This window comes from Pyxicephalus adspersus, chromosome 8 (assembly GCF_032062135.1).
Source record: "Pyxicephalus adspersus chromosome 8, UCB_Pads_2.0, whole genome shotgun sequence".
Taxonomy (NCBI): Eukaryota; Metazoa; Chordata; class Amphibia; order Anura; family Pyxicephalidae; genus Pyxicephalus; species Pyxicephalus adspersus.
This window is the reverse complement of record NC_092865.1, coordinates 14,984,493-15,007,489: the sequence shown is the minus strand read 5'-3', so window position 1 is coordinate 15,007,489 and position 22,997 is coordinate 14,984,493. Positions and strand designations below refer to the sequence as shown.

The window sequence follows — 22,997 nt, the reverse complement described above, 5'->3', positions numbered from 1 at the left end:
CGTGGAACAGCTCATGATCCAAAGCATACCACATCATCTGTAAAACATGGCAGAGGCAGTGTGATGGCTTGGGTGTGCATGGCACTAATGTTTATCCATAATGTGACACAGGACAGAAGCAGCCGAATGAATTCTGAGGTGTTCAGAGACATACTGTCTGCTCAAATCCAGCTATATGCAGTCACATTGATTGGGAGGCGTTTCATAATACAGATGGACAATGACCCAAAACATACAGCCAAAACAACCCAAGAGTTTATTAAAGCAAAGAAGTGGAATATGCTTGAATGGCCAAGTCAGTCACCTGATCTGAACCCAATTGAGCATGCATTTCACTTTTTGAGAACTAAACTTCGGGCAGAAAGGCCAACAAACAAACAGCAACTAAAAGCCGCTGCAGTAAAGGCCTGGCAGAGCATTAAAAAGGGGGAAACAAGGCTCATCTGGAACATGCTCTATGAAACTGCCCTGTTATTTCCCGTTTGTGGAAAAGAGTTTTTGACTTTATGCACTTGGTTACAGGGCAGGCTAGACAATTACGTTCACATTTTGCCCTTTTCCATGATGATTCTTCATTGACATCTCTCACTGGGACACAAACATGAACATCAGTCTCTAAATTTGAGCACCTCTGCCTCCTAGCTGCCAAGAAATGCATACTAAAACAATGGATTGAACCTCTCCCTCCTACTACTTCCCAGCTTTTACAATACCTCCAGGCTATGATAATAATTGATAAAACGGAGGCCACCCAGCATCGTAACACCCAAAAAAAATTTTTAGAACTTGGATGCAATATTTAAAATATACTTTGTCACCTACTCAACGTAATGATATTATTGAGCTTTTCCGCCACATGGCTTGGTATGACACCAGAAACCTGAACTCATATTAGTACTTATCTAGCTGTACAGGGTTTGTTATTTATTGGGGGCCCAAGTATGGATGGCTTTGTATATTCAATTTTTTAATATTGTAAACTATCCTTCGCATTTTTTCCTTTTTCTGTAAAGATGTGTTAGTTCATTCATTTAGATCACTTGTTCCATGTGCTTTACCCTTCTGTTATGTTTTGGTATTGGTTACCGTTCGTTGATTTTATTGATCCGACTCTTTATGTATGGAAAATGGTGGAGCGGCAGAATATGCTTGTACTTGATATACTGCTGATTATGTTGTATGTGTATTTTTATTTCTGCCAATGAAGAAATATTAAAAAAAAAAAAGAGGAAAACCAGCATCTGGTGATGTCCATGAATTCAAGACTACATTGCCAGCAAGGGGTTTTCAACCAAGTATTGGAACTTAAACATTTTATTTTTAGCTTTTTAATTTGTCCAATTACTGTTGAGCCCCGCAAATTAAGTGATTGTGTGAAAAAAACGCTTCAGTTCCTCACTTTTTTATGCAATCTTTTTGTTCAACCCACTGAATTAAAGCTGAAAGTCTGTAGTTCAACTGCATCGGAGTTGTTTTATTTAAATTAATTGTGGTAATGTACAGAACCAAAATTAGAAAAAAGTTGTTCCTGTACAAATATTTATGGTTTTAACTGTATATACAGTTAAGTTCAGACTAATTGAGTGTTTAAATAAGTGAATAAAGCTCAAAATACTTAAGTCTTTAATATTCTTTATTTCCATACTTGCAAATGCATTTGGAACTCTGCACATTCTATTCCAAATCAAAACATGAAAAATGTATCAAATTGGTGTTATTCCTTTACAAAAAGTGAAGGAAAGGGAATTAATATTGGGCTGTTCAAATAATAAATAGCAGTGTCTCCATTCTTTACATTTTTTTTTTTTTATTTAGAACACAACTGTATGTCTGTTGCACGTCCTGTTCCAAAACAATGAGGAATTTTCCCTCGAAGGTGCAGCTCTAACTGCTTCTGTTATTCTGTGAAGGCTTTCTACAATATTTCAGATTGTGTCTGTGGGAATTTGTACCTATTAGGGAAAAGGGCATTTGTGGTCAAGTACTATTGTTGGATGAAAAGACTGGGCTTGCAATTGGCCTTTCAATTTGGCTCAATGCTGTTTATTAGGGTTGAAGTCAGGGCTCCTGAGAGGCAATTCAAGGTCTGTCAAACTAAACCGGTCAACCTGTCTTTATTATTATTATTATTATACAGTATTTATATAGCGCCATCATATTACGCAGCGCTGTACAAAGTCCATATTCATGTCACTAACTGTCCCTCAAAGGAGCTCACAATCTAATGTCCCTACCATAGTCATATGTGATTATTATAGTCTAAGGTCAATTGTTAGGGAGAAGCCAGTTAACCTAACTGCATGTTTTTTTTTTGGGATGTGGGAGGAAACCGGAGTACCCGGAGGAAACCCACGCAGACACGGGGAGAACCTGCAAACTCCATGCAGATAATGTCCTGGCTGGGGATCGAACCTGGGACCTAGCGCTGCAAAGGCCGGAGTGCTAACCCCTGAGCCACCGTGCTGCCCATGGAGCTGGCTTTTCATGTTGGAACAGAAAAGGGCCTTCACAAAAACATTTCCACGGCGTTAGAAGCAGACAACGGTCCATATTGCCTTTGTTTTCCTATAAGCTGCTCTCCCCCTGTGGATTTTGCAGCTGATGCCAGCTTTATTGTTCTGGCATGAACTTATCCCTCTTGCCCACGTGCATTAGAATTGAGTCCAAAGCCTCACTTGCAATTTCTAATTGCAGTATACCTGTAAAAACACTTCCCAGCATTTAGACATGATAAATATGTACACGGTGCAATGATGTTAGCACTTTTCTAATTTCTCCACATGCTTAAAATAAGCCAAATCTTGGAGATCAACCACTGCATTGGTGCTGTCACACACTGGCCCTGCTTGTACTCTCTTACTGACATCACTGTACGTTTTCTGATCATTTCACAAACAAAGACCTTCCATAGGAAATGTCCACATCATGCAGCAAAAAGTAATGTGGAGGAAAGACCCCACTGGATGTAAACCAATAAAGATGACAAAGCACAGTGTTATGTAACTTGGGCATTAGGTGAGTAAAAATGGGTTTAAATTGAGAAATACCTAAATGTTTCTTGCTCCACCACATTTCATGGTTCATAAATAAAGTACACCTGCCATTTTGTAGAAACCATTTTTTTAATACCACCCAATGCATATATTTGTATATTTTTAATACTATTAGTAAAATCCATTAATTAAATTTTATGTGTTAAACTTCAAACATCAGCTTTTCTCTTCTATTTCTTTCCCAACACCAAGTCCTATGAGGATCGTGTTCTCGAAGGCCAAATATGCTGAGTATTCTTTGCTTATCTCCTCCTCAAGCTGCTCCTTCGTCTTGACTGGTGGAGTTGTTTCCTTCCAATCAAAACAAAGGCGGTTATTCAGGTGACAGCAATCATATTATTGATGAGTTGTATAAAAAATACATAAAACAATACGTAAAGAACAGGGTGCCCATATACTAGCAACTGCCTCCGTGACACAAGTTACCAGAATTGAAGAATCAAACAAAGCACGATTGGGATAATTTCTGTGAAATATGAATTACACGTTATGAGATCAGAAACACCACTGCAAAATGGTTTCACCTTTGGGTGCTGGAATTTGCAGTGACCAGTTAAAGAATTTTTCATATTATCCAAAAAAAGGGAAAAGTTTGTTCTAGAAATCAGAGTGCACTGACATAAAATGGGCAGCCCGTTCTGGCTTTTGATACAAAATCCATCTGAAAAGCTTGGAACTGGCCAGATGCATGAACTGCAACGCCAAGTAAAACAACTCATTGCCCCTTTTATGTTTTACTTTGAGTACTTCCAGGGCTCCTTGCCTTACGTATTCCTCTGCTGACCCCTCAGATTCCTGTGGAAAGTTTTAAACACAGAGAGAGGGGGAGAAAAAGGCTGTTTTTTGTTATAACCCAAGTTTGTGCCAATTCCATACCAATACCTGCTATTTGGATTTCTAGTGACAATCTGTACTGATGGGCACTTAACTTGGGGGGCTAGTTCACACTTCAACATGCAATGGGCCTGATCCAGCAAACCTGAAATGAATCTGGTCCAGGATTGAAAGCACTTGCCAACTAATAGCAAATTATTTTTTAGAAATTAATTCAGGGTTACTGGAAGCACTTTGTGCTTTTAAAAATCAGAAAAGACCTATATTTTCTTGTGTTTAAGTCAATTGGCAACACATTAAAAAAACAGGCTGCCCAACAATGTACCTTACCAAAAATTTTAAAATGCAGTGCACCACATTGCAGTATAAATGAGCTTTGAAAGGATATGCAAATCTGGTTTATAGCTAAAAATATTTAATATATTATAAAATGTTAAAACCTATGCCAAAAAAAGGTTATAGGTTTCAAGGAAACACATAGCCCTATTAAAGGGTGCCTGGAGTTGATCTTTAAATTAAACTGCACTGCAATAAAACATTAAAAGTATAAAAATACACAAAATTGAAAAGTGCTACAGGTGCCCCATAATTCAGGAACTTATAGATCAGAGGAGATGCAGATAACACTGAAAGACTGGGGCCAAGTGCCAACACTTATTAAAGTTTCTCTATTTACATAACAGGATACCTGGTGTTCCTATACAGCTTTAAACCTTCCAATGGTCTTCCCCACAGATGGCCTAAAAGTCCAGGATCTAAAACAGCTTTTGTCCCCTCAAATCTGCAGTCAGTTTGCTAGAAGATGGTGATGCTTGCAATATATTTGGAAATGTTTACTCACAGTTTTCTGGCTCCGCTCCTTCATTTCCAGTGATCTCTTCTCAGATGCTCGAAAGGCTTTTCGCTGTTCATAGTATTCCAAGTGTTTCACTTCCCGCTCAAAGTAATGCTGCACTCCAGTGTTCTGTAAGATAAGATTTTATTGGCCTTTATGCCCACTTCTACATACAGAGATATTTTGATTGGTTGGTTTAACTTATCTTTATACACATTATCAACACTAAGTTCAAATATACATTGCACTTAATACACAGGCAGTATGGCGACTGATCATTTGGTTGGTCTGAATCATTTTTTTCCACTATATTTGGTCCCAAGCCTGTGTGGAGTGGAGGGTTGGGCTTGGCCCTATATACCCTTAATGTAGATAGAGGACTATTTGTAGCAAGGGGGTAGGTGAGGCTGTAACATCATGCATCACATGACCACCAATGTAGAGAGGTCTATGAGCAGTGAGCCATAAAGATTGGTGACATGCATTACATGACCATCAATGTAGACAGAGCTCTATATGGAGCAAGGGTAGTGGAGCATAAATTCTGCAGACACCATGCACCATATGACCATCAACGTAGTCGGAGGTCTATATGCAGCAAGGGTAGCGGAGCATAGAGGCTGCTGACATCATGAATCACATGACCGTCAACAGAGACAATGGTCTATGTGCAGCAAGGGAGGTGGAGCATAAAGGCTATCATGTCAGGTCCACTTTAAATTGTAACTGCAATCCAACAGCTGCCTCTCTAAAGGTGCGTACACACTTCCAATTTTTATCGTTCAAAGCGAAAGACGAACGAACGATCGATTGGGCAAAAATCGTTCGTAAAAAAAGTAACCAACGACGCCGACGAACGAGGAAAGTCGTTGGAAACGAACGACCGGACCGGCGGATTGGACGACGATCGTTGACCATCGTTCGTGTGTACGATCGTTCGTTGATCGTCCATGGGCTGAGCATGCGTAATGAACGAACGTTCGTTCACTTTCCTGTCGTGCACATAGTTCCTCTATCGCTCAAACGATCGTATCTATTGTGTGTACAATATCTACGAACGATCGTGTCGTTATCTCTATGTGCAGGATCGGTGCTATACGATCGTTCGTAGATATCGTGCAGGATCGTTCGTCGTTCGTTTTCCAACGATAATAATTGGAAGTGTGTACGTAGCTTAAGGTTTGCAAGTGTTATGGTCTGCACATCTTCATACCTACAACCTACATCATCATGTGCAACCATCTCAATGAAATCAGATGAAAATCAGATGAAGAGTTTACATTCCAAATTCTGCTGCAGTACAGATTCTCCATAGAAATTAATGATGATTGCAGTGCAGCTGAGTCGACCTAATAGTGAAGGGACCAACCAAGGTGGCACGGAGGAGGTCACACAACCTATGTCTCGGGTGACTAAGGACAGGTGACTAAAAGGCATGGGAGGGGGGGGTTGTTTGTTTAATCAAGTAAACTGCACTAAAACACAATATCAGGTTTGGTTTAGTTAAGCAGTTATTACTCTTTTATCAAACAAGTCTGATGTTATCAGGGCCAAGCCAACTTTATGTCGACACATGTCCTGTGTTAAAGTGGCCCGTGTCTGGTTGTCATGGAAATCTCAGCCAGTTTGTCCCAAACAGTGAAACATTAGTGCAGGTCGCCCCAAAAGAATCCGTCTGTTTTGCCACTAAACTAGAGAAGCATATCTTGGGAGCAATAAAGGAATGCTGAAAAGCAAATATTGTGCAAGCATGTTTAAAGCCAGATCAAATAAAACATCTCAGCAGCAGTAAAAACAACTTGTGAGTATTTCAACTACTTCATCGAATGAGAAGCCATTCCTGTACAAACCTCATTAGCAGTGGGGTGATGGAGAGTCCAGGGGATTTCTAGAACGTGCAGGGTCCCGCTGTCATCTGCCAGGGCCAGGAAATGCTGCTTAGCTGCAATAAAATAATAGGAAAATGAAGAAATACATTTTTAAGGTGTTGAACAATTGTTAGGCTTTAAATTGTAACTATAACAGAGAATAAGGGAAACTTTGGGGGTCTAGAAAAGCAAAGTCATTCTTACATACTATTATTAAATCAGTCTTTAATATTAACCAAAAACTACACTAAAAATGTAAAATGTGCTGCCTAGCCAATCAAGAGGTTGGAGACTGCAAATTTGGTTGGAGACTGGACTGAAATGCTGGAAAGGATCACAGTGCAAGCTAATGCACAAATATGCTATGACAAAAGCATGAAGGATACATGCAGGCGTTCATACATCCCCGGAACAGGCAAGGGAAGCAGGGATTGCGGGGGTTCCCTTGTAACTAACGATGATGCTGCGTATGCGCAATTCAGCTTTGCACTAAACACCTGGAGCGATCAGGCAGGTCAGACACATTATTGTAAAAGTAACATCGTCTCTCCCTTTCTGAAAAGATGACCTGCCTGATCATGAAAACAGAAAAGTGGAACTTTAGTAATCCCTTGAAACCATGATGGGTCCATTCAATTCCCTTACCAGAAACAATCCATGGTTTAATATACATGATGGCTGCTGCTGAGATGTTCTGTGTCTGGGAAGGCTCATGTGTCTTCTCTAGCAGGTCCCAAATCTCCACATTTCCATCTTCTCTTCCAATGAAGAAGATACCACTCCTGGAGAGAGACCAGTGGGCTGAAGTGTACCTCTTCTCAGAGCAAGATGACTGGAGAATTGGCCCATCCTAATGGCAACAAGAAACTTTGAATATAAAAACGGTTTAACAAATTCACTTGGTGGGTCCCGTTTACATAAACATAGTTTATTACTTACAGTGACACCTTCCTTCCATATGGCAAAGTTCCAGCCTCCAACAGAGAGAACAATGTCCTTTAAGAATGGAGATCTCTGCACAGTGTGAACGAGGCCGTCATGTGAGACGTGGGTTTGCTTGGGCTTAGAACCTAGTGATGCCAAAAAAAAATTGTTTAGAAAATATTCTACATTATGTTTACATGAAGGAAAGCCATGTCTACTAAATGTGCTCTACTAAACATTCTCAGTGGTGACTTTTTATGAGACCAAATTAGATACACAATATGGCCAAATCTATGTAGACACTGTAAATTTCAGTTCAGGTGTTTCCAGTGAAGGTTCATCTCAAAAAAACATTTTAGAGTATTTTGCATTGCCACCTTTGCGGCAAAAGTTTGGGAAAGTTCCCCTCCCTTTTGGAAAGGATGTCTAACAAACTAATGTGATCATCAGGTGCCAACAAACCCTTGGCCACTTTGTGTGTGTGTTCTATAATACAAAAGAAGGTAAAATAGGACAAAAATATTCAGGTCTTGAAGCTTTCTGGTTCAGTAGTGTAGGAAACAATGTTGATTTAATATAATTATGAAAGTGAAAATCCAGATCCTATGCTTTTTTCAATACTTCAAACGAGGAGTTTGGACACTTAATATGCACATACTTGTTCATGGCCAATGGCTTGTTAAGGAAGAGAATGACAGCCCTAAGCTTGTGAGGTGCTAATAGGGCCACCATTAGGAATGGGGGACAAGGGGTTCTAGGCCCTGATCAAAAGAGTTTGACTTTTGATATTGGAACTTTCAGACATGGTGGAGGGGGGCCTTGGAAGTTAATCTAGTATAAGGCCCAGATATTTCTGATGGCGGACCTGATTACAAGGTTTACCTTCTCAGTCAATATTAGGACCACATGTGAGCTTCTGATTCTTGACACTCTTTCTAAAGATGTGATTGAAGAGGACTGCCCCAACATTGATCCCTATAACTGTCAGACTTGGCATCCATGTATATTGCCAGATCATTTACAGTTTCAGGTGCAGCAACGTTGCAGATTCAGTTTATTAAGAAAGAACTCTTCTTTTTCTACAATAGCAATCAATCGTGTTTTTATTTTTCAGGCGGCCATATTGTATTAGGAAATAAGAGGGAGATTCTGATTGGTTGCTGCACAAATAGTTCTTTCTTCTGTTTATTTTATAAGCAGCGTTGGCCTATGTGTGTGAAAACATAGCAATCGTTCTTACTAATAAACCTTCCTGTATCTCCATCCTTCTCCAATTTCCAGTCTGTGTACACCAATTCACCGTCCTAAAACACAAAAATAATTAATATTAAAATATCAAACCTGACATTTATGGAATGCAGATATTAAATTATTATAGGGCCTCCTTCTGGCTACAAGGAGACTGTGTGAATACTGATGGTGGACAGTCTTCCTGTAATTGGAATGATGCCCCCATGTAATGTGGGAAGAGGAAGTGCCATGTAAGCGCCAAATCCCCCATTCCGAGCTTACACAGGTCTGAGGACTCCGTGCTTCCATGTGTTCTCACAGGACCAATATTCTAGCACCAGCACTGTCATAGAGGAGGAAGGGAACCTATATACTTCTCTGTATCAGGTATTTTCTTTCCCTGTAGCTAGACAGAGTAAAATAAAACAGTATATGCTGCTGGGGGACAATAAATCCTCCATGAACAATCTGACTGCCTGATATGAATGATTTTTTTTCCTGAATTGCAGTTCAGTCGCATGAGAATTCCTATGGGAACAATAGAGGAAGGAAGGTAGTTGCGCACAAACAGTTCAAGGATTGTGGAACACAATAGCAATCAGTCAAGGTTTTCCTCTTTTTGATCCTCTAGATTGCTTGTTTGGAGCTGTTATGTGCTGACCTATAGACAATGTTCCATCCCCTTATCCAACCAACTATTGTCTACGATTGTTTTTTTTTTTTTTACTTTAAGAGGAGCATATGAGAAAGATCACTATACGGTACTGCTATGTAAAAGAAGAACCTGCATATGTCATGAAATAATAAGGCTTCACACCTATGTCTATAGGTACTTTTATTTGGAGAGAGAAGTACAGAAAAGCAACAACCAAGCACTATAACGCAGGAAGTAGACCCTGTGTATAAAATAGAAAATTTGGCAATTCCCATATACATGCATTATTACAGAGAAACAAGATTTTCAAAACATCATTAGATCATGGTTAAATCAGTGTTTTTTAAACTTTCTATATGGAGGAACCCTTGAAATAACCTAAGTCTTCAGGGGATGAATGCCTCTTACATTGCACATTGGACAATGGGATGAATGTCACCATTACAAGTAGCCACTGGTGTCACTTAAATTGATCTGAGAGGCACAAATTGCTCACTGTTCAAGGAACCCCTAGCAACCTCTGGATGAACCTGGTTTAAAAACACTGAGTTAGATTCTTAATAAAGTGAACGTGTCATTTATGCTCACATGTACAATTAACCTTTCATGACAATACAGGGCACCCTCTCTTGCAAACCATTCAAATTAATTTTTGTATGTCACTTAAGGACCCCTGTTAGGGTCTACATTATGTGAACTCCAACTGTAAATCCTTAGGTGTCATGCAAACCCTTTGGATTCAATAGTTTGGACTGCTGATTCATAACAAGCATGCCGACTTTATTCTAATTTTCCCGATCTGCATCCTAATTCCTGGTCAGTTAATCAGATAGCATTGAAGTTAGGTTCAGATAGATCGGAATAATAATCGAGCAAATTACATTTCAAGAAGTTCATCAAAGGTTTGATGTCTATTCTTTCCTGACAGTTTAAAGCTCTGTTTTTTTCAGATGATTACATTCAAGGTGCATTAAAACAAAGGTGTTTAAAGCTTGTCTGCTGCCAGCATGCTACAGTGAAGGAGTACTGCTTTCTGTGTGAAAACAGTGTGGTCTATCCACAGAGGTTCAAACAGGATGGTGTGTTGGGCCTCTGCAGGGAGACCACTGCTTTCATACAGCAAGAAAGGATCTTTCTACGATGTTGGCGGCAGACAGGATTCTTTAGTTTCCGTGCTGCTATCGCTACTTTCCAGCTGTAAGACATTGCACACTTTTTGTTTTGATCCACCTGGAATGTTCTTAGTTGATTTAAACTGACAGCTCAATTAGGCTTTAACTTTCAGAGCAAAGAGAAAAGAAGCAGTGGCTTTCTGTTAAATTTCGATACCGTAATGTAATCGATACCGATAGTTTGTTAGGTGGGCTGGCAAAGATGACCTTTTCTACATGTTTATTATTGTGTATTTGGCTGGGACTGAGTGTGAGCTACCGTGTGAGCCTCGGAGAGAACTTACTTCAGTTGCAGCAAAATAATTGGTGTTGATATCTTCCAGAACCTTGGAGTTTTTGGCTGAGGTCGCTCTTAAACTGCTGTAATGAATTCCTCCCTCAGACTTCTCCTCCTTGACCTGGATCTGCAGCTTGTCTACACATTGCGGAGAAAAAGACGAATATAAAAGTTATATTGCAGATGTGCAAGGAATGTGTATAGCCGTGCAGACGGCCAGGCGGTGGAATGAGGTAGCCACAAATCCCTGTATCAGTACAAACAAGGAATGACTTCATTTGTTACCATCTGGAGTAATACTTCTTTCCACTGCATAAAGTAATGGGCAGATTTAAAGGGAACCTGTCAAGGCCAATCACAGCCATGAATCTTGTTACCATTGGCCTAGTGATAAGTGTGTAACTGGGTGTCATACTGCAAAACTATGATTAATGCAGCATTTTTAGGAGCTGGACAATGGCATACATTCCGTGAGCTGCCATTTAAAGCCCACTCTACTTTATCAGGTATAATTATCTGATATCCAGCCTACCCCCTTCGTCCTCTCTTTTTGCTGGGAAAAAATATACACAGATTTTACCTATCTAAAGCCACATTTGTGATATTCCAGCACCAGGTCACCTCTCTTCTTTGCCTGCATAATATAGACACTTCCTACCTATGTCCAGCAGGGGGAGTCTGTGAGAGAATCCTGAACAGCAGTGATGTCAGGGCACCTGGGTGGTAGGGGATTGGCCAGCATAAGTGGAAGAGCAGTAATGGATCAGCCGTCCCCTGCAGAGAAGGCCGGTGAGCTGTTGCCCAGAGATGGGCTTTAAAACTCTTCCTTCTTCATAGGCATTTGTACAAACACTCACACATATCTAAGAGAGCTCAGCAACTGGATAAAGCGTTTACCACTGGCTGCCACTTGAGTTCTGTAGTCAGTTTTAGAATGGATGGATAGATAGAGAAATTAGCCACATGAAAGTTTCTTTCTCTGGGATCATATTGGTGAGATAACTACACTCAGTTTTGAGCTCCATTATTGATATTAGGAGATGTCAACCCTGTATGCAGTAAAGCTATACAAAATGCAAAGGATAGGTCATGCAGAGACCAATAGTTCCCCAATAAATGGAAAATCACAGTTTGCTCTTCTCTGAACTTTAAAAATGAATTGCTCATTGTATACAAGAGGTCCAAAATGACATAGATACTGTGTAACTAATCCACACTTAATGATTTCCTACATCAGTGCTGTGGCCAGGGCCATTATAGGTCATTTATCCATCTATATTACATTGTGGACATATTATCCAGCTTTATAGTAATTCCTGTGAAGACAGCCAGCATTAGGTCACTAAAGCGGGCAGATTATAGGCCTGGGGAGAAGCTGCGAGTTCCTGTATTTTGATATGCTGAGGACAGAAAACTAAATGGCAGCATGATGGAAATAGATTCAGGAAGGGATGATGTGTGCCAGGGGAAGCGTTGGCAGCGGCTCTAGAATAATGGAGCTTGGCTGTGAAACACTGCCTGTACAGAGGTATGTGTCTCCATAAATAAGATCTCTGTATAGATGCCATGAATGACTTCCATTTATAAACCATAAATGTTATAATCATTCGCCCCCTCTCAGTACCTAAAAATGAACCTGTGGCCTTAGGAATGTAGAGTAGGCACCTCCATTTAACCAAAGCTTGTCTGTGCTCTGTCCCCCCACATTTGAAATTGCTCTGACTTATTACCTAGCAAGGTGTTACTTTGTGTTTGGTGGCCAATAGCAATATGCAGTAGATGGAGGGGAGGGCAAAAACACAATTGCACAATACAATGATCCAGTTCTGGGGACTCCCAAGGTACTCGAAAAACAAACTAAACATACACGTGGGCACCCGGGTGCCAGTATAAAATCTCAAAGCCATGGGTACAGTTTAATGGTCAATGGTCAACATCATGATGTCCAGTTTTTGCATAATGTGGAAAACGAATATGCTGTATTTACATTGGATATGAAATTATGAACATTTATTGTTTGATATACAGTATATTTGTTTTCTACATTATGCATTTAAATACCGTGTGATGTTTTTGCAATACTATCTATCAATACATATTAGAAATGTATTGATATATTTGTGACAATGTTCTAAATGCATGTGTTATATCTTTTTTGAACTACAAATAGACCATACAACTCTCTCTACATCATAGCCCCTGAGGAAGCCACATTTTCTCATCGTATGTGGCCATATTGGTCCTACCTTTTGACTTTCAATCATTGTATGGCGGTAGAACACCTATGTATAGTATAGTTATCCCATTCCTGTGAATCCAAACAGGATCAGGGATACAACACAGCAATTGATTGTATACTGTAAATATGTATGTATCAACTAAGTATAAATACATAATTAACTATTTGCACTGAATCTCTGAGCCTCAAAGCTCGTTCTTTCCAATTTGCAATTTTTCCAGCTTCTAAAAATGCCAGTTCCCTAGATTGGTGTTTTTCAACCTTTTTTGAGCCACAGAACATTTTTTACATTGAAAAAATCGTGCAGCACACCACAAATCAAAAATGTTACAAAATGACACTCTGTAGCTAATTCTCTTGTTTTTAAGAATAAACAAGGCAAATAAACTACCTACTGCCACCCACTGACATGGAAGAGTATTACATTACTCTGCCAGTCACTACAGCACAGACACTCGACAATGGTAATTAGATAATTTCCCACGGTACACCTGAAGATCTCTCATGGAAATCCGGGGTTGAAAATCACTGGCCTAGATGACAGATTAGACCTATGGCTTTGGAACTTTTTTAATCATGGTGCAGTCTTCAAAGCCTAGTGTTTGGCTATATGGCGCTTTAGTCGTGGTGCAATCAGAACTTCCCAAGGACTCGGATAAAAGCCATTGGATCAGCATGACAATCTGGCAGATATCATTTTCAGAAGGGGACATCTGCAATCATTTTTTTAATGAAAACTTGTACTCATCAGATGTTACCTATTGTCCTTGAGTGGTGATGCTCCTCTCTCAGGCTGACCTTTATAGGGCTGAATTCTCCTCCTGTTTCGATCTTGGGAATTGAAGTCTGGAAAGACACAGATATAGAAATCACTAACTAAATACATTGAATACATTTTACAAAATGTGAAAATAGCCAGGAAATGGCTGTCCCTGACAATATTTCTGGCATCTTGTATGTGCAAATGATGAGGCGCGGGGTCTGTCCAGATGCACAGGAAACATGCATATCACAGCACTGACATTCCTCCAGTCCAGAGGAAAGTTGGCCTCCTCATGATCATATCTGTCCTAGTAAAATGGTGATCTGTTTTATCCCTGCTTACCTTATTTGCACATTCCATCATAACTCCAGAAACATGATGTATTTGTATTTAAAGAGTATTTCCAGTAATATTGAAAGAGCCACCTCGTGATTTCCGATGTCAGACGATGCTGTTTATCCTTATCCTAAGTCTTCACTAAAGGGGAAATGTTGGATGACAAAAGGCTCCATCTGGCTCCCTTCTACAGTCTTTGCATAGTTTAGAAATCTGTACTGGAAGAATAATGCTACCCTGCAATGTTTAAAATAAATCTAGATTAGAAGTTCCTACTAAATATGAGTGTTATACTAACCATTCCAGAGTCCTGTGTCTCCTAACTTCCCTCCATTCCAGAACTAGAGCCTGCTCTGGGGGTGTCAGAAGCCTGTCTTATATCCTACAATCCCTAAATCATTGCTAAGCTCTGCTGGTAAATAGAACCCCAGCATGAAGTGAGGGAAACAGGGATCAGACACCACTGGAGATGCTGATTAGTAAAGAGGCCTAAAGAGACCATGGCACAGGTTGATTCTAGGAAATATGGGCTGCTGCAGAGATGAGTATAAACACTGTTATATTGCTGGGACCTTTAAAGTGATTTTATTTTAAATAATAACAGGGTTTCATTACCTTTGTGTTAATGCACACATTTCCATGCGCCTCTGCAGGCAATAAATGACAAAGTGCAGCGATGCACAGAACATGCATTGGTGAGCTGGAATGCCAGTCAATGTTAATGGCAACTCAAACGTACCTCAACAATACTTTGCAGTACAATAAGCAGCCCTGCAAATTTACATAGTGCATTCAAATGTTCAGCATGCATTACATTTGTATGTGATGTACTGTGTGCAGCAGCCCATTCAACCTAATGGGCTGCCAAATGTAGCACATTGCAACATTACTAGCTAATGATTTTAGATGATTTTTGGCCAACCATATTACATTTTTCCAGCAAATCACGGCCTATAGTTTGTAAAAAATAATATTTGACAAGTGATACATGATCATTACATGTGCAGGCTCCGATTCCTGTTTTTAGTGGTTGCGGTACTCTTTTCACGCCTTTAGAACAGTCTGTTGTTTCCCGTCTGGTGAGACCTATCAATAACCACGGTATAGGATAGCTGTCCATGTAATCATAATCCAACAGCACTTAAACTCCCTAAACCAACCCTACATATTTATGTGACTAGAGAGGCCACAGGACAAAAGTAAATACCAGCTCTATGTGTGAGAGAGGAACTTATAGTTAGAGCAGATTTCCTAACCTGTCCATGTGCTGTCCTATGCCAGAAAAACCCAATACATAATATGCATCAAACATAATAAATGCACAAATTAACTAAGGTAAAAACTGCTGTTAAAATGTTTGGCCCAGCAACAGGGTCTCTAAGTAACTCAAAAGAATGGACTAACAAATCTGTGCATTGTGGTGCCCTGAACACATATGCATTTGGCTGTGCTAAAAAGGTGAATTGGGGTGGCACTCAATGACTCACAGCACACTATATACTGGGCATGATTTATTAAAGTTTCCAAGACTAGAGAAGGTAGACTATTGTGTGAGAACCTAGGTGATCCAGTAAACCTGGAACAGATTTCTTAAAAAGCATTTTCTTTCAGCTGGAAAATGTTTTCAGTCCTGGACAAGATCTATTCTAGGTTTTCTATCTCATGTTAGTCTCTTTTTTCCAGTCTTGGGGAGCCTTAATAAAACAAGCTCATTGCATGTTAATGTGCATTGCGGTAATGTGCATGCTCTACCACACATTTTTGTATACAGGTTGACAATCGAAAATCTGGCCATCGATACTCCGGTTTCCTTCAGTTTTCTTGCATGCATTTCGGATCGCATTTTCAATACAAGTACTGCAGTACACAGTTTGGCCACTGATGTTTTGCTGGCGCTGTTCTACAGCTGTTAGGTCTGCTTGCTACACTAAGGCTGGGTCTACAATTTTATTACCATGTTAAAGCTTGCCTTTAAAACGCTGGAAAACGTCTATGCCGTGTTTTCCTACATTTTTTCGCATTTTTCCCACGTTTTTAACTAATTTGCATTTTAAGTGCTTAAAAACTCAGAAAACAACCCATTGAAATCAATGGAAGCATTTACCCGCATTTTTGGGCGTTTTCCAGCTTTAACCCAGCGTTTTAATTTTTTAAACATTGCAATCAACAATTAAAATAACGCTCACAAACATGGCTCAAGGAAATGTTCCGGTGTAGATTAGCCTATGGGAATGCATGGGGATTTCAAACATGGGCTTTGAAAGCCTCAGGTTAAACCTGGGGAAAATATCCATGTAGACTAAGCCTAAATACACGTGGAGATGTCCCTGCTGCCTGCTCCCTGGAACTGTGCCAGATGTCCGTGGTGCTGCGAGAGGAAGGCTGGCCTGTGTGTGGAGGTATCAAATCCGGCGCACCGGTCTGGAGGTTACCAGATTTTTGATTGTCAACCTGTATAAGTATAAATGGTCCTTTTGGGTTTGTTAGTGTGAAATAGCTGAAAATGCTCTGCAGCTTCCATAAAGGTTCGTATTGCTTGCACTGAGAAAACGTGCCAGCATTGTCCCATTTTAATGATCCCCACACCCTCTACATTAAATACCACTTAATAACCAAGAGATATTTGACAATGTTTTATGGCAGACATCCCAGAATGAAGAAAACAGTGATAAGTTACATTCTTTCTGGGTGTTATATATTATATGTAGGGCAGTTCATGAAATAGTGGTGAGGACAATCAGCTCGAACTGGATCCCTGACAATCTGATAATCCCCATCCTGCAGATACTGAGAAGGACCGGCTCAGCCCTTTCAAACTGAAGACTAATGTTCAGATTTTTGCTGAATGTGTGGAATGCTCTCCATATCTTGCTTGCTACATCTATGGCGCCCATTCAGTACACAGTCTTATCTGTCAGAAAATGTAAGCAACAGCTCACTTGATGCTGAACTTTAACATGAATTATAAAGCAAATTAAAAACATGGAGGTACAAGAAAAGTGTTTTTATTACATATGTGTTTGGCATACATGAAGAAAAACTCCAGGCAGGTCAAATTAATCAGTTAAATACATCCTAATCTAAGTTTATTAAGATTTAATCTAATCGGATTTAGTAGACTTTATAGATGTTTCTGGGTGAGATTACAACTTCCTACTTTAGGATTCTCTTCTGTGCAACCTCTCCTAGTAAACTATTACAAAAAACTAACTAGTAGAAAAAGTTTAGTTTGTCCCGATATTTGGGTTGGTTTACCCCCCTAAAACATTGAAGGGCCAAAACCAGGCTTAGGAAAGATAATTGACAATGCCAAGCTCAGCTTTATCAGGTGTGGCTGAGATTTATCTCTGGTGCTACTGATCATTTTTGGAGTTTTTTTTACAAATTATTTGGCACAACAGAATATATAAAAGCATAGTAACCAAATAAGCATTTTATTATAAAACAGAGAAAGCAGACCAAATCTGTGCAGTGCCCAGGCATCTCCACTCTTGTAGCCTCACTGCTGCCTGTCAGGGCTCTGACATCATCAGGGGAGTATCCCACTCTTTCCTATATTTTAATACTGGATTACTCTGTTAATAATCAAGAATTAGGTTCTAAAAACAGAAGGAGTTTCCATGTGATAGCTTCCACTAATATTATCATGGTGACCAAAAGACACACTGTCTGATATATTAAAGCTTTCCAAGACTGGAGAAGATAGAATATCCCTATTTAATGTACAGCGCTGCGTAATATGTTGGCGCTAAATAAATCCTGTTTATTAATAATAATAATAATAATAATATTAATATCATGGGAGAACCTGTTTGATCCAGCAAGCCTGGAATGGATTTCTTGAAAATCATTTGCGAATAGTTGGCAAATGTTTTGAGGTCTGGACCAAATCCATTCTAGGTTTGCTGGATCACCCAGGTTTTCATGATCATGATAGTCTATCTTCTCCAGTCTTGGAGATCTTTCATGAATCAGGCCCAAATGTGCAGTGAATTGGATGAATATGTGGCCCTAGGCAAATCAGCAGCTGCTGAATGCTAACTGTTGGTGCTATATCATTAACCAGTGGCTTCTCCAATGGTTAAGTTTTAAGGTTGCAATATTATATATACACTTTAGGTTAGCATATGCTCAGTTTGAATTGCTGACCAGGTTAGTTAAAAATTTACTTTAGTCGGCATGTGTGGTCAGCTTTGTAAATCCCAAACTTGGCTATAAACTGGAAATTGCTAAAAGTTTTTTTAGGGGATGATCTGCCATTGATACTTACAGAACTGAAAAGACATCTATACCAGTATTTCTCTAATGACCACACCATTTGTATGTGGTTGATAAGTACTCGGACTGTAAACACCCTTGGTCCTCTTAAAGAAGCTTTAAAAATGAGGGTTGTAAATCACTAAAGGCACCTCCTTTGTGAGTAGGAAAGGTTAACATTGCCAGTTTTAGATAAAAACCCTGTCTCAATTTCCTATTTCCACCTGTGTCCTCCTGGGAAGATTTAGGGATCTTCTGGGAAGATCTGAAGGCAGTACAGGAAATAATAAAATTTCTCTGAAATCTTGGACATTTGGGTAGCAACATGACTACCCATTGGAAGATTCACACCTAAAGCTACGTACACACATCCAATATCGGACGAGAATCTGGCATGTGTACAGCGCCGGTCGTTGATCATCCAAATGACCGTCCTGGTGAATCCACGGACATTGGACAAAGAACGATCCTGATGCAAGGGAAGGGGGAGAGCGCGCAGCAGGGTGCCGCTCCGTCGTTCTCCCCCTCCTCTCTGCATAGAGCAGAACGGTGTTATACATACGTTCATGCATCGTGCAGTCCTTAGTCGTTGCAAAGGATCGTGAAAGATCCTTTCCAACAACTATAATTGCATGTGTGTATCCGGCTTAATTCCTGTTCTCTTGACAAGTTTAAAATGAGCTGTGAACTATTTTAGCAGTACAGGATGCAGGTTTTGCCCTTTTTACACCTCTTTCCCACTAAAGCGACCAAGGTGGCCACTCTTTTGTCCACCCCTTGACCCAACCGTGGTTTTACATGTTGGTGGTACCTTAACAAGTGGCTTCCAGACCAAATCAATGTGTTTGAAAGTATCCGGTACACCAAGGGGAAGCTCCAGCTGCTTCATATCCATTTTTTTTTCAGCTGCAGTCTGTGCCTGTGGCTTGTGTGATCGGATGTCCCAGAACATGATGGAGCTGTAGAAGGTAATTCGATAAGTAAGTCGATGTACTTACACTCTCTAGTAAACAGATTAAACCAGTGGAAGAGTAATTATCTTCTGTGAATAATCTCAATAGCATATTATGTCCAGAATGAGAGTTTCCTTTCTCTATCCTAACTGCATATACTGCACTTTATATTAAGGGAATGGTTACTGCATAGGGGAAGGTACAGACTACCAACCAGGGTAACACACTCATGAAATTGTCTCCTATGATGCACTGGTTTATTTTCTAGAATGTATTCATTTCAGAAATAATGACATGAAACAAGTGATGAAGGCTGTACATTACTAGTTGTGTTTACAAAAGCATGATGACTTAATAATATATAATATATATATTAGTATATAATTTTTTATTTACAGTGGATGCAGTAGGAAGAAAGCCTTTTATGGAGATAAATCCAAAACATTTGTTTTGAGTTTTGGGAATGGCTCAAAGCCTGTTTTTGGGGAGTTTTTGCAATCTGTGTTTCTGTCATTTTCAGTCCTGGATAATTTCTGCTCTGGAGGACACAAAAGAAAGTGGGAGGGAATCACCTGTCCAGTTGTCACTGGAACTGTATCCACACTGGATTTCCTCTTTAATCTCTGTTCCAGAAACAACTTTAAAAGTTTAGATTATCCATTGCACCAGGACAAATAGAAGGTAGAATCTCGTTGGTGGGGACAAAAAATGCTACATACAAACTACAGGTTCTTATATTCCAAATAAAAAAAAATGTCTGTACAGTGCTTGTTTATTTTATTGATCCCTGAAACAATCACTAATTCCAATCTTTATGGGTGCCATTTGTTTGGCATCTGTAAACGGCTTGAGACTTCTGTAATTTTAGAAGTGAAGATAATAACAGTAATAATAATCTTCCCTCTCAACAGAATCTCAACTGCCCAAACTTTAGCCCCATAAGCCATATGTGTTTTTTTATGACTTTCCTTACCAGTCTGGAGAACAGGTGACGAGCTGCACACAACATCCACTTTTATTTTCATATGGATATCCTGTCCGGGTGATCTATTTAAGAACAGAACATTACTTATAGTAATATCACTTTACATATAAAAGGCTTTGTGCCTGGTCAATGAAATTTCAGCCTTTTACCCTTTCAACTGTTTTATATAGAAAGAAAAGATATTCTAAACATAGACAGAAATAATAAATAAAAAAGGAATATTAAACCTTGCGTAAAAGAAAAAATAAGCAAACTTGACCCTAGAAGATTATAGCTGAATTACTGTTTTGTGCAATGTGAAGCTTACCCAACTTTTGCTTGGTGCGATATATCGATTTACAAAAAAGCAATAATAGGCTGTTTGTATATGCTGCAAGAAACTATACCTTGTCCCTATGGTAAGCACTTGGTGCCAGAAAAGGCCAGGATTCAGCTACAAAGCCCCCTGGATCTCCGAGCAGCAATAGCTGAATGCTTACGTCTTAGCAAACACCGGCCTATTTTTGGTTTGTGCCCAAGACATTTTTAGTAAAACCTTTAAGCAACTAAGGCAACAATACTTCTGCTACTCTCCATAAGGGCAACATTGGAATAGCAGACCCTTCTCTATACCCTGGTGCTCAAATCAGTTAAAGTACCAAAATAAATGACCCATAAGTAACACCACTATACCTGTATGTGGCTGGGATCTGCACCTAGCCCTAATAGGGTACCATGAGGATTCTGGAATATTCCCTCCCTTCCTTTATCCCACCAAAGTGGGGGATGGAAACAGATCACATGCCACCATGTTTGGATTAGGCAAAGTAACCAGATTTATTTATTGTAGGATTCCCATATCCAAAAGTAACAAAACTGATTGAAAATTATGAGTTGGGAGATGGATTGGGGCGGGGTGGGATGGAGAGGAGGTCAAGAATATGGCCTGTTGGCCACCATATTTGTTGCTTATACTTCTCCATTCAAACAATAGATTTACAGGCCCTCCTACAACAAATCACACAACACATATGGGGCTTACTGTTTCCTATCCAAGCACTTACCTCAAAGAAATCTGGGAGCCAGTGTATGTCAGTTATTACAGCCTTGTGCCCATGTTCTATGGAGGACACTGCACAGTATCTCACAAAATGTGGCTCATTGGATTGCTTGGGTTCCAGTGTTGTCTGCAGACAGAACAAACACATGTTAGTGGACTCGGGATGATAAGTACTTAATTACCTCTGATTTTATACTACCACTCATTCAGAAAACACAAATAAGTGAAAATATTACATTCATTTTAATAACTGTCACAATAAGGTAGATACAGTTTGGCATTTTCTTACATATTCTAACTGAAACATGCTTGTCATGCAATATTTTACTGTTGATGATATTTAAAACTGCTGTGATTATGTCCATGCACATTATATCAGTTATGGTCAATGTACGTGTACATGTTTCATGTCCAATATGTCAAAAATTCTGAAAACTGTTTACAAAAGCATTTCCTCATCCACCATTTAAAAATCACCCTAGCATAAGCATGTGATAAAAAAATTCAATGGTGTACATGTAGTAAAAAAGAGATGGCATAATAAATCTAAACAGTTATCATTAGTCTGCAATACCAGATTTCACCAGCAGGAGTGCTGTGAGGAACATCTACAATATCAACTCATGTGACTGTGGAATCCCTAAAGGAAAGGAGATTGGTTGGATCACAAGTAAATTAAAAAGGAACTTTTGGCAGGAACTCACAATAATGAAATACTATGTAATGTTGGGTTAGCAAAGTTGTTTACTGTGTGATACAAACATACCTTTGAACTGGTGCTCTTGGTTACTCCAGTTTTAGCTGTAAGCCGCTCTTTATAAGCAGAGATATCCCATAATACAACCTAAGGTAAAGTTATAAGAAAATTGAGCTTAGCCATACAAAACAATGCATTTAAATTCTGAATCAATTTATGTGTTGACGCAACACACCCCAAAAATTTGCATTTTTAGAAGAGACAGCTGGTTTCAGAATCAACAGTCATACTGTGAACCTCACCCAGTGAACCCTGAATATTGATTTACATAAAAACTTTGATGTGTGTATCACAATATTGAAGAGACACCAGACCAGTGTTGCTCAACCAGGGTTCTGTAAAATTTTAGGGTTTTATGAGCAATTTGTGCCTCTCAGGTCAGTTGACACAAGCAAAAACAGTTTCATTTTTTTAAATCATTTTTTAGCATATGAAGGGACGCCTTGGGATCCCTGCTGAAACAAGGACCGTTAGCACCCGAGGCAAATATGCCAGTGTCCCCAACCTTCTTCTACTAGTACATTAGCACATAACAAGCTGATACTTTATTGAACATTTGGATATGATGGACCAAAATGTTTTCCATTAATCCTGTGATTTAAAAGAAGAAAGGTCTTGAACACACTTTAAAACATTCAATAGGCAACTGTATGGTACCTAAAATTATTGATGAGTACAGAAAAGAAACCAACCTATAGCTAGCGGTTGTACAATAGCTTATTAGACATATGAAGATTAGCTGACCAGAAGACGAACATGTGCAGTCCATTTAGATTGTAAAGTTCAGTCATTTCTACTACACTGACCAGTATAGAGAAAT

General features: G+C 39.4%; 1 protein-coding gene across 1 annotated transcript in view; it reads right to left on the bottom strand.

The window, feature by feature from the left end:
* Positions 1-3,142: 3,142 nt before the first annotated feature.
* DNAI3 (dynein axonemal intermediate chain 3) overlaps positions 3,143-22,997 on the bottom strand; it is a 45,212-nt gene continuing 25,357 nt past the window's right edge. Inside the window, exons 12-23 of the mRNA XM_072419582.1 lie at positions 22,187-22,264; positions 21,425-21,547; positions 20,370-20,443; positions 19,255-19,402; positions 13,846-13,933; positions 10,856-10,986; positions 8,755-8,818; positions 7,530-7,660; positions 7,236-7,440; positions 6,573-6,664; positions 4,729-4,851; positions 3,143-3,344 (exon numbers count right to left, since the gene is read on the bottom strand). Of these exons, the coding sequence (XP_072275683.1) occupies positions 3,210-3,344; positions 4,729-4,851; positions 6,573-6,664; positions 7,236-7,440; positions 7,530-7,660; positions 8,755-8,818; positions 10,856-10,986; positions 13,846-13,933; positions 19,255-19,402; positions 20,370-20,443; positions 21,425-21,547; positions 22,187-22,264 (1,392 nt within the window). The 3' untranslated portion in view covers positions 3,143-3,209. The remainder of the gene's footprint in view (positions 3,345-4,728; positions 4,852-6,572; positions 6,665-7,235; positions 7,441-7,529; positions 7,661-8,754; positions 8,819-10,855; positions 10,987-13,845; positions 13,934-19,254; positions 19,403-20,369; positions 20,444-21,424; positions 21,548-22,186; positions 22,265-22,997) is intronic.